Here is a 12,685-nt window from a genome sequence, read left to right as displayed (position 1 = left end):
CCTTCATAGCGAGAGGACTCTAATACAGGAGCAAGGGTGTCTTGCTGCAATTCTGCAGGGCCTGAGTGCGACCACATCTTCAATATTGTGTGCAGTTTTGGTCTCCTTTATCTGAGGAAGGATGTTCTTGCTGTGGAGAGTGCAGCGGAGGTTCACCAGACTGTTTCCTGGGATGGCAGGACTGACGTATGAAGAGAGATTGGGTTGATTAGGCTTGTATTTGCTAGAGTTTAGAAGAATGAGGGGGGATCTCACAGAAACCTCCAAAATTCTAATAGGACTGGACAGACTAGATGCAGGAAGGATGTTCCCGATGGCAGGGCAATCCAGGGCGAGGGGTCACAATCTAGGGATAAGGGGTAGCCATTTAGGACTGATGGATTTCTTCACCCAGAGTGTGGTGAACCTGTGGACTTCTCTACCACAAAGCTGTTGAGAGTTAGATATAGTTCTTGGGGCTAAAGGGATGCGGGGAGAAAGCGGGAGCAGGGTACTGAGTTTGGGCGATCAGCCATAATCTTATTGAATGGAGGTGCAGGGTCGAATGGCCTGCTCCTGTTTTCTGTTTCTTAATTGATTTCCTTTTATCTGACAATTTCGTCACTAAAAGACATTTAGAAGCAGTAGTGTTCAATGCTGCTTATAATTACTTGCTCTTGAACTGGAATTTGGCAATGTATTTGATCATATCAGTTAACCAAACTTGCTTTCCTTTGAAATAACAGCAGAGAGTGCTATAAATACTCAGCAGTCTGGCAGCATTTGTGGGCAGAGAAACAGGTCATCGACCTGAAAAGTAACTTTCGTCTGAACTCTCATTTGACTTGGTTTCTTCTAAATATTGTCATGGACTTTCCTTTTTTTGGTAAAACTTGGAATCTGTTTTTTTTAAAACACCTTTTGGGTGTTTTTGTTTGAAAGGAAGTTCAATAAAAATTGAACTGGTAAGCAAGGACTAGAAAGTAGGTGATTTCAAGAAAACCACAGGAGATTTTGACCTAATTGACTGACTATTCTGTGTTGCCTTAAAGAGCGATTTGCTAAGTTACTTCAGAGGGAAATGGAGTTGCCCATGTTGATGTAGGACTGGAATCTCAGGCCATACCAGGGCAGTAGGTTTCCTTTCCCAAGGGACACTAGTGAACCATTTGGGTTTTTACGACAATCCGACAGCTTCTTGGTCTTTTTTAGTGATGCCATTTTTAAAAAAATACAAATTCTCAAAAGGCCATGATGGGGTTCGAACTCTTCTCCGATTTATTAGTTCAGGCATCTGGATTAAGAGTCTAGTAGCATAACCACTCACACTACCTTATATGTGCATAATGCATCACTTTTAAAAGGCCACCTACAATATGCAGTTGACCTGGTTATTTTTGTAGTCGTCCCGTGCAATAAACTAGGTGGTTTCTATGCCTCTACCAGTATTGCCTTGTGGAATTAAGCCTTTCATCACTACAGAACTCTCTTCCTGGGACCTTGGTAAGGTTTATTGAGTTTCATTTTTATGTATTGAAATCTTGCATTTGACAGTTGCAGTCTGGAAGTCTAATGTAGGAATGTTGATGCTTTTAGGCAGCATGGGCCACTTGGGTGCATACTACGAAGACTCATAAGGCACATGATTAACATTCTTGTTAATCTCCCTATATCTCAAGATGCTTACACAACAGATGTAGATGATTTTGATTCAAGCTTTATTCAGTAAGGCTCTTTCCAATTTTCCAGACTTGTGAAATTATGACAATCTGGCTAAGTGAAAATAGAACTAAGCTGCCTAGAGTTTGTGGGTCAGGGTGGGTCATAGTTTGGATACCATAGTTTAATTCAAACTTTAAGTGAAACTTGCAGGAGCAGATCGAATTTACAATGGTATTTGGATTTCTAATTTCTTGTGCTTTTCTTTTCCCACAATATTCCCATAATCCCTCAGTTTTCTTTCATGGGAATTCCATGAGTTTCTGATTTGGCTTTATATGAAGTATGCTAGGTCTATTCCCTTTATCTCTTTCCTCATCTGTAACATCACCTGACTCCGTACCAGCCTCAGCTCATCGGCTGCTGAAACCCTCATCCATGCCTTTGTCACCTCTAGACTTGTCTACTCCAGCGCACTCCTGGTCAACCTCCCAGGTGCTACCTTCCGTACACTTGTGGTCATCCAAATCTCTGCTGCCAGTGTCTGAATTCTCTCCCAAGTCCTGTTGACCCATCACCACTGTGCTCGCTGACCTACATTGGTTCCTGGTTAAGTAATGCCTTGCTTTTAAGAATACTTGTTTTCTAATCCCTCCATGACCTTGCATCCCCCCCCTCTCCAGCTCCACAATCCTCCAATATCTGTGCTGCTCTAACTTTAGTCTCTTGAACATGGCTGGTTTTAATTAGGTGGCCAGCCTTCAGCTCACAAGGCTCTAAGCTCTGAAATAACCTCACTAAATCTCTCCATGTCTCTATCTTTTCCCCCTTTTAAGATGCTCCTTAAAACCTACCTCTTTGATCAAACTTTTGGTTCAGTGTCAAATTTTTTTTTAGCCTTGCTGTGAAACACCTTGGGATGTTCTATTATGTTAACAGCACTACATAAATACAAATTTCTTTTCTCTACATTAGAACAAATATTTACAATATGTATAGAACATACTCAATACATTCCCTTAATGTTTTGCATTACTAGCTCTCAAGGCTAATCTTCCTGTTTGGTTAATTTAGGGACTAATTTAGCACCTGTATCAGATGGAATTGTGGTTTGAAATTGCACAAGTGTAGGCGATGAGGCTGCTTTAGCTTATGACAGATGGCATTGAGTAAATGATACAGTAGTGCAAAACTATAATGAGCTCAGTTCAAACTATTCTGAAGTAGTTTATAGAATCAAAGAAACCTGCAGAGCAGAAAGGCCATTCAGCCCATCATTGTGACGGCTGTTTGAAAGTTATATAATTAGTTCCACTTCCCTGTTCTTTCCCCATAGCCCCTGCTGCTTTTTGCTGTCCATGTAAATCTCATTCCCTTTTGAAAGTTAATTATTTGGGCCACAAGCTTTTTTTTCACCCTGAAAATATCCTGATTGGCAGTGTTTCTGGAAATAGCCCTGCAATTATCTGAATTTAATATTGTGATGTGAATTTTTATATTTCATTGCATTTGTTTATAGTGTCCTTTTTAATACTCAAACCATATAGTGAAAAAATCAATGAGCTGCATTTCAAACAATGGTACTTCATTGAGCCTGCATTGTCTTACAGTTCAACCTTCATGGGTTTTATTCTAAATTCTGATGAAAGGTGTCAGACCTGAAACATTAACTCTGCTTCTCTCTCCACAGGTGCTGCCTTCCTGTTTTCAGCACTTGGTTTTTATTTGGTTTCCAGCATCTGCAGTATTTTGCTTTTATTTGAGGTTTGAACTGTGGTGTGCAGTCTCACTTCCCTACTTTTGCACTGAATGGTCAGCAAGATGTTTACCCCAGTTTGAGTGCTGAAAGACCTTTTCGATTTTCTGAAGATCTTTGTTTCGCTTGCAGATTATCTGCTAAAGTTACACTCATGAACCAAAGATTGATTCTTGTTCATAATTGCGAATAAATTGATTTGAATTTTCATTCCACAAAATGCTAAACCTGTATTAATTTGCAGTCCCAATTACTCAATGATAAGCTGACCTTTTTTAAAAAAAAAGTTGGTAGAAAATAATGCAAATGTGGATAGTTTTGTTGGTTGAGTGTGGAGCTTAAATACAGATCGAAATTGAAGTTCTCTAAATGGCTACTATCTCCAGGATCTTACTGACGATAAATATGGAACCTTTAAAATAAGTTGTGTACTTTAATTATGTCCGACTTGAGATTTTTTAAAACTTTAGGGTATAATTAGGCTACTTTTCAACAACTGCATCTAGTTTTTCAAAAGCCTGTCTTTTTTTTAAAAAGTCAGATATTGCATTAAATATAGGGATAGCTTTTACTGTTGGAAGAATTTATTCCAAAATGACAGTTTTGGGAACATTGTGAAGATTTTCAGGCCAGGTGAAGACTAGGAGTCAAATTAAATTAAATTCTGTTGTCTTTGTGGCATTAGTGCCTTCAACTGAACTTTCTGTTTGAGGTATTAAATGCAGACTAATTCTATAATATGTCCTGAACATATGTAAGCACAGATAGTTCCTATGTAGATTAATTTTGTAAAAAAAAGTAAAGCTTTGTAGCATCTTTCAAATGTACTGTAAGTTCTTAAAACACTAGCATATTGCCTGTGCAAGTATCAGTAAGTTTTGTCAAATTTTTAAAAATATTTTTATTAAATTGCTCTGGGTGGAGTGCATGCAGAAGAGGTGGACTCTGCAAGATGCCTATTGCTGTAGGTTAATTGCAATAAGTTTGTCATTGATTTTCTTTCAGACTTACTTTGGGACAATCTGAGTCTTTGTTACAAAGAGTTGGCCTTTGCCACCTGTAGAAACTTATACAAAGCATGTTTTGGCAATTGTAGAAAAGCTTGATGAAAGCCAGCTGTATGTCGGATGTAAGGTTTTTGCTACTAATTAAGGGTGAATGTACACGACTTTGAAGTGATGAAAGGCTTTTGACCTTTGAACTAGTTATGGTGAAAGATGATTTAGGATCTTCTGCTTTGGCAGCAGTGTTGGATTGCAAACTTCATGTTGGTGACTGGGTGGCTAATTAAAAAGGACACAGCCTAATTTTCACACGATCATATCATATTGGTAAGAGTTTCAGTTTCATCTGCCGTTGCATATGCAGTTATGACAAAAATGCATGGTACTTTCCAATTTACGCAATGCTGTCTTTATAGTGGCCTATCAGTACATGATTTGGAACGCGACCATCTAATAAAGTTAGCATTTAATAAAATATAGAATTAAGTTGTAACCGCATTTTAAATATGTCCATTTTATCTGAAGCATATTTGGTGATTTACTGCCAAAATAAATCAACAGAAGTGGGTGCAGTAAGGTTTAGAATCGGGTGTCTGAAATAGCAAGTGATGACACATGCTAGGCTTGTCCATCCTTTCTGCCTTCCCTGGCAGAATATGACTCAAGCTTGTTTTAAGGTGATGGTGCTTAAGAGTAGCTTTCAGTTTGTGAGTAGGTCTCTGAGATGAGTATGCATTCATTTTGAGCAATGAATGTGTCTGGTCAGAGGTGTAGGAGCTTAAATTTAGATGCTTATGTGAGATTTACTAAAATCTTTTTTTACTAGTCATTTGTGAAGGAATGCAAGCATGGTGCCATCAGAATGGAGCTAATGATAAAGAAGGATCCTAGACAATGAGTAAAATGGCCTTCGCTTACTTAACTGGTACAGGAAGTTAATCTGCTCTGGTTTTATTCTGGGAATAGGTTTCATTAGGGTTTGCAAGTTAAAACTTTGAGATGGTATCACTGGGTGGAGATATGGCTTTATCAGATCTTGCCCTAATGTGGTTAGACCTGCATTGGTGATGTCTTGGCAAAATCAATTTCAGACTGCTTGAGTTAGATTTAAAATACATTGCTTGTATTGGCTGCATGTGCATTGTTGCTTGCCGAGCAAGCATCTGTTAATGGGAGGCAAGTGTACTGCTTACAGGGGAATATACAATACTGTTACCTGTATGTTAAATTTGAAAGGGGTTTGATTGCTTTGGCACCTGTAATTTTGGGTTATGTCTCATAACTGGAGCAGTTTGGACATGCATTGTTCTCTGGTATGGGCAGATACACTAATTGGGATATTACATTTTTGTAGAAATGTAGATGCAAATAGAATTGTGGAGTGAGGAAAGGTCTACCTTGTATGCTCAGTTGGCTTAACTTTTTTCCACTTTGAAAACTTTCGAAGTGACATTCAGGGTTTTTTTCCAATTGCTGATCTGTGATGTGTAGTCACTCTAGCAACCTGCAACAGCATAGCAACTCGATTGAGTTAACTGATTCAAGAAAAATCCTCAAGTGAGCTGCCATGGGAGGGAAGTTGAGAACTTCTGTTCCCTTTTTTTTTTAAAACAAAAAGGTAGTTATTGCTTGACAGTGGAAGTACTCTCTAGATTTGCTTTCCCTTTGAAGACTAGAGTTCCTTAAGAATGAAATTGTGCATGTACTGAATTCTGAGTTCATGGTGTACTTTTGCTTTGCATCACTCCATTTTAAAGCAACAATGTCTTGAGCCTTTTTCAATGTCGTGGGTGAGTTTGGGCAGTTGTCACGCGTCACTATTTCAGAACTTGAATGGCTAACATAGTCAGTTTCAGTAGATTATATAAATAAAAATTGTCATAAAACACGGAATTACTTGGAAAAAAAAAAATGAGGCCACGGAAGTGGCCACAGTTACAGGTTTCCTTATTGGTCTTAATGAACTCCCATTGAGTTTTTAGTTTAGTCTTTGATGGGAGGGCTGATTTCCATGCATAGTACTAGGAAAAAACTAGAATGAATTTGGGGACAGGCTAGCCTGTCATTCAAGCAAAGTTTCAACAATTTTCCATTTCCAATTTTTTAAGTTTGTAAATGGTGTGAATGAGTTTTGCGATAAACCTTATAACTTTGTATTTGTAATTTTGATAGATAATTGTACTGAAGGATATGTTGGCTCGTGAGCATTGCAGCTGCTATGGAGGTCTATGAATAAAAACAGGGATGCAGTACAGCAACCAGGGAATGCATGGGGAATATTGAAACAACGCATAAAGAACCTCCGACGCTTGTTAGTGTAAGCTGTGGAAAGGAGACAGCTACCATGGTAACGCTAATCACAGAAAAGTTGCAGAATCAGAGCCTGGAGGATATTACTTGCAAGGCCTACAGTATTAATCTGGTAAGTGCTTCACAAACCTCCTTGATTAAACTTATGATAAACTTGATTCTTATGATTTCTATGTTAGTCCTAGTTACTGTCTCTTTGAGTTGCATTTTAATATATTACTATTGATGATTTTAGGCATAATTATGATGAAAACAAATAGTGGAATTCCTTTAGTGTCTAAAGTTTATCAGAACTTGAGTTAAATTACGACAAATCATCAACTATGCTACATAACTGCTTCCATCACTGAGTTTAACGCTTGAGTGTCCAGTGGGTGAGTATCCAAGTTGTTAGCCAATCTTGCCAGTTTGATCATCTTTCCCCCTCAGGAAGGGCTGTATCTGCTGCAGAGTACTCTATCTAATGGTCTGATTGATGAGGAATGAGAGTTTGAGTGTTACTTGAAGCGAGGATTTTCATTCTTGGGAACTTTTTTTTTTGTCTGGACTATTTTCCCAATGGGGAAAAAAAATTTCTCTACTCGTCTTCCATAGTTAAGCTGGCAAAGAAACCACATGACCTTCTTTTCTGTTCTGAGATTCCCATACATATCTCAATTTTGCCCATCCAAGCAGTATCTTTCTTGCTGGGACTCATTCCACCACTTTGAGGTTGCTTCTGCCATGCAATAGGCATGCCCTATACAATATAAGCTTTACCCTCTGTCAAAATGCTGTCCATCATTCCATGAGAAGGCAGGCAGTCTGCTCTCTGCCTCTGTTAAATGCCATCATTGAGCAGGAATGTTTATTAACTTTCTCCTATTTGAGCAAAAATGAAAAACCTCTGGTCCAGCTAAGATAAGTTTACAATTTGAGAAATTGAGGGCAAGACACTTATCCTACCATCATGCTGCTCCAGCTGACGCATGTGAATGTTGTTCAGTTTTTGCATTTATGGGAAGTTATAACTTTTAATTATGTAAAATGTTTATCAGCACTCAACACTAAACTGGGATGGGTACACTAATGACATTCTCGTTTGTTGGATTTTTTTTTAGTGTAAGGTCACAGGTCTGTGATCATTGACTTTACTTGCCTAGGAAGAACTAATGAACTTTTAGTATTGGTTTTCTAATGGTTAAGGTCTTAAGTATTGAGTGAACTTTTTATGCCTTCACATGCGTAGTGGACATCTGATTAGCCATTGTAGGCTAAGCCTTCAAAGTTTGACCACATTTTTGAGTAAAATATTGGCCAAAGTTTTGGCATCAATGGCAAAGGAACTGTGCTCTCCTTTCAACTGCCCAAAGACTTAACATGGGCTTTTGTGTGGCAACTTAACGGTAATTAGAGATCCATTTCAGTATGGCATGCTCTCCAGGGGATCTGGGACCAGTGTATGGGGCAAGTAACAGCATGTCTCCTTGACCAATCTGATTGTGCACTGAGACACGCAGAGTCTAAACCAGGAAGTGTAAGTTGTAATTAATTCAATGTAAAATCATGTACAGAAAGTGAAAGAGGGAAAGAAAGATGGGATTGAGAGATGAGACAAAGTTTAAACAAATTAATGTTTTACTTTTTTAAAATCTTTGAGCAATAATTAAAATATGAAGGAATGAGACTCTACACTTTTCAGTACATAGAGGTGTTTACTACTAATTAGACTTGTCATTCCACATTGCATTCAAAAATTCACTTAACTTGAATGGGCACTTCCTAACTTGCATGTTTATTGAGTAAGTACTGCAAGTTCATGCCCTTCTGCTGCCATATCCTAACTCGCACCAAGTCCTGTTCCCCTATTACCTCTCTGCTTGCAGACCTACATTGGCTCCCAGTCAAGCAAGGTCTTGATTTTAAAATTCTCATTCTTTTCAATGGCCTTGGCATCCCTATCTCTCATCTCCTGCAGCCCCACAACTCTCCAAGATATCTGTGCTCCTCTAATTCTGGCCTCTTCCTCCTGATTTTCAATTGTTACACCATTGGTGGTCACGCCTTCATTTGCCTAGGCCCCAAGCTCTGGAATACCCTCCCTATACTTCCACCTCTTTTTCCTCCTTTAAAACACTCCTTAAAACTTACTACTTTGATCAAGCTTTCGATCATCTGACCTTGTATCTCAATATAGCATATACATAACAGGCAACTTGGACAGCAACTTGATGTTTGCATTTAACTGTGCATGTGCGGATGCTGGAAGTTGCTGTCCGATTTACTTCTACTAAATGGTGAGTGCAGATAATCTTACCATTGATATCTCAAAGTCCTGGCTGTTGAGTAAATGTCGTTTTAATAAAATGCCTTGTATCAAGGGAATCAGGCACCATCTTTCAAGGCTTTAATAATTATAAACTGTGGAATTTGTTAGCAAGTTTGTCATTGTTCTAAAATGCACTGCACATTTAGGAAGCTACTATTCAAAATGTTTTTTACTGATACTTAATCCTGCTCTACACAAATCAGTGAATCACTTTTGAATTGTATTGTGTTTAATGTGAACAAATATAGTAGATACATGCACATACCGTTTTGTCAGTGATTACTTTGCCAATTTCTCTCCTTTCTCTCCTCCAACCCCCAGCACCCCAATAAGCCTGGGCTTTTGTTCCACTGCTTTCAGGTGGTTCAGACCCTGGGTGGATCGGGAGTATTTTTATCATGAAGCATAGGTATCACTATTCTATGGAATGTGCTAGGTGTAGCAAAAGGTCTTCTGCCAGTCATGCAGAGCTACCTCAGCAGTTCAGGAGTGTCTGTGGTGGTGCTTGAACTCTCAGCTTTGTGACTGTGCTATCATTTGAGTACTAGTACTAATACTATTACTAAATATCTTTCTTGTTTTTCCCTTCTGTGTGGGAAATGTGCGCAAATAGAATTGGTGCTGACTTCAGTCATAATTTCTAAGCAAAGATGACTCTGTTACGACTCCTTAGAAAGGATGAAATTGACCAAAATAATGAGTGGGGTTGTTCGATGCCATTTAGTGGCAAAGCAATCTGGTGAATATTATACCCTTGACTATTTGCTATTAGTCCAAAGGACAGAATATCACCGCAGTTAGATTTTCGCCACTTGGATTCTTTATATCCAGCATTAGATGTGGTTGGAATGTGTTAATTTCTTGCAAGTGGTTAATATACATTATTTTATTGACACCCCACCAGTCAAACTAAAATCTGTACCCAACTCTCCAATCAGGTTTCTTAGTCACCACAGGGCAGCGCAGTGGTTAGCACCGCAGCCTCACAGCTCCAGCAACCCATGTTCGATTCTGGGTCCTGCCTGTGCGGAGTTTGCAACTTCTCCCTGTGACTGCGTGGGTTTCCGCCGGGTGCTCCGGTTTCCCCTCACAGCCAAAGACTTGCAGGTTGATAGGTAAATTGGCCGTTGTAAATTGCCCCTAGTGCAGGTAGGTGGTAGGGAATATGGGATTACTGTAGGGTTAGTATAAATGGGTGGTTGTTGGTCGGCTCACTCGGTGGGCTGAAGGGCCTGTTTCAGTGCTGTATCTCTAAATAAATAAAGTACCGAAATGGTCCTAATCAAAATTACAAATGACATCCTTTGACTGTCTCTGGTGTATTATCTGTTTTGTCTGCTGCCTTTCACATGGTTGAAAAAGAACCTGGATTTTGTAATTCCTTTCATGATATACCAAAGTGTTTTACAGCGATGAAGTACTTTTTGTAAGTGGAGTCACTAATGTAGGAAACATGGCTGCCAATTTTGGGCATAACAAGGTCCCTCAAACAGCAAAGTGGGCAGCACAGCGGTTAGCACTGCAGCCTCACAGCTCCAGTGACCCGGGTTTGGTTCTGGGTCCTGCCTGTGCGGAGTTTGCAAGTTCTCCCTGTGATCGCGTGGGTTTCCTCCCACATACTAAAGACCTGCGGGTTGATGGTTAAATTGGCCATTGTAAAAATTACCCCTAGTGTAGGTAGGTGGTAGGAGAATTGAGGGAAGGTGGGGATGTGAGGGGAAAATGGGATTAATGTAGGAAAGGCATAAATGGGTGATTGATGGTCAGCGCGGACTCGGTGGGCCGAAGGGCCTGTTTCGGTGTTGTATCTTTCTGATTCTATAATCTGTTTATGTTGGTTGAGGAATAAATATTGGCCAGGACACTGGAGAGAACTCTCCTGCTCTTGGCAATAGTCTCGAGATCTTTTATATTGACATGAGAGCAGTCAGGGCCTGGGTTTATTATCCCAACCAAAAGATGGCATCTCCGACAGTGCAGCGTTCCCTCGGGAGCGGAGAGCAGTCGGACCAGTGTGGGAGCACCTAGAACCAGGAGCGGATAAATTCAGCACCAGGCTTGTTAAAACAGGATCTGGCCGAAGTGAACTGGGAGCAGCTACTTGTAGGAAAGTCTACATCAGACCAGTGGGAGTCATTTGAAAAGGAAATAGTGAGAGTTCAGGGCCAACATGTTCTCGTGAAGGATAGGGCCAATAAGTCAAAGGAACCCTGGATGTTAAAGGATATAGAGGATTGGATAAGGGAGAAAAAAAGAGGCTTATGGCAGTTTCAGAGGGCTGAAAACAGCCTTTAAAGTAATTAGGAGAGCAAAGAGGGGGTATGAAAAAATACTGGCGGGCAAGATAAAGGAAACTCCTAAGGCATTTTATAAGTATATTGAAGGCAAGAGGATAACCAGGGAAAATGTAGGGCCCACTAAGGACCAAAGTGGCAATCTGTGCATGGAGCCGGAGGACGTAGGTGAGGTTTTAAATGATTACTTTTCATCTGTGTTCACTATGGAGAAGGACGATGTAGGTGTAGAGATCAGGGAGGGGGATTGTGATATCCTTGAACATATTAATATTGAAAGGGAGGAGATATTAGCTGTTTTAGCAGCCTTAAAAGTGGATAAATCACCAGGCCCATATGAGATGTGTCCCAGGCTGCTGTAAAGGAAGGGAGGAGATTGTGAAGGCTCTGACACAAATTTTCAAGTCCTCTGGCCATAGAGGTACTGGAGGACAGTGCATGTGGTACCATTATTCAAGAAGGGTTGTAGGAATAAACCAGGTAATTACAGGCCAGTGAGTCTAACATCAGTGGTAGGGAAACTATTGGAAAAAATTCTGAGGGACAGGATTAATCTCCATTTGGAGAGGCAGGGATTAATTGGGGATAGTCAGCAGGGCTTTGTCAGGGGGAGATAGTGTCTGTCTAACTTGATTTGAATTTTTCGAGGAGGTGGCTAGGTCTGCAGATGAGGGTAAAGCAGTTGATGTCGACATGGACTTAGTAAGGCTTTTGATAAGGTCCCGCATGGGAGATTGGTTAAGAAGGTAAGTGCCCATGGGATCCAGGGCAATTTGGCAAATTGGATCCAAAATTCTTTGGCCTCCTTATCTCGAGAGACAATGGGTAAGCACCTAGAGTGGCTATAAAGGCCAATTTTAGAGTGACAGGCTCTTCCACTGGTGCTGCAGAAAAATTTGTTTGTTGGGGCTGTTGCACAGTTGGCTCTCCCCTTGCGCTTCTGTCTTTTTTCCTGCCAACTGCTAAGTCTCTTCGACTCGCCACACTTTAGCCCCGTCTTTATGGCTGCCCGCCAGCTCTGGCGAATGCTGGCAACTGACTCCCACGACTTGTGATCAATGTCACAGGACTTCATGTCGCGTTTGCAGATGTCTTTAAAGTGGAGACGTGGATGGCCAGTGGGTCTGATACCAGTGGTGAGCTCGCTGTACAATGTGTCTTTGGGGATCCTGCCATCTTCCATGCGGCTCACATGGCCAAGCCATCTCAAGCGCCGCTGGCTCAGTAGTGTGTATAAGCTGGGGATGTTGGCCGCCTCGAGGACTTCTGTGTTGGAGATACGGTCCTGCCACCTGATGCCAAGTATTCTCCGGAGGCAGCGAAGATGGAATGAATTGAGACATCGCTCTTGGCTGACATACGTTGTCCAGGCCTC

The 12,685-nt window shown here is 40.6% G+C and overlaps 1 protein-coding gene across 7 annotated transcripts in view; it reads left to right on the top strand.

Annotated features, from left to right (window-relative positions):
- Positions 1-12,685, top strand: part of LOC137376449 (protein FAM53A-like) — a 139,658-nt gene that overhangs the window by 19,691 nt on the left and 107,282 nt on the right. For all 7 annotated transcript variants that reach the window (XM_068045515.1, XM_068045164.1, XM_068045086.1 and 4 more), the window contains one exon: positions 6,571-6,820. In XM_068045515.1, the coding sequence (XP_067901616.1) occupies positions 6,668-6,820 (153 nt within the window). In that variant the 5' untranslated portion in view covers positions 6,571-6,667. The remainder of the gene's footprint in view (positions 1-6,570; positions 6,821-12,685) is intronic.

The sequence above is a fragment of the Heterodontus francisci genome, chromosome 1 (genome assembly GCF_036365525.1).
Source record: "Heterodontus francisci isolate sHetFra1 chromosome 1, sHetFra1.hap1, whole genome shotgun sequence".
NCBI classification, from domain to species: Eukaryota; Metazoa; Chordata; class Chondrichthyes; order Heterodontiformes; family Heterodontidae; genus Heterodontus; species Heterodontus francisci.
Note: the sequence above shows the minus strand (reverse complement) of the source record. Positions and strands in the feature narration are given on the sequence as shown.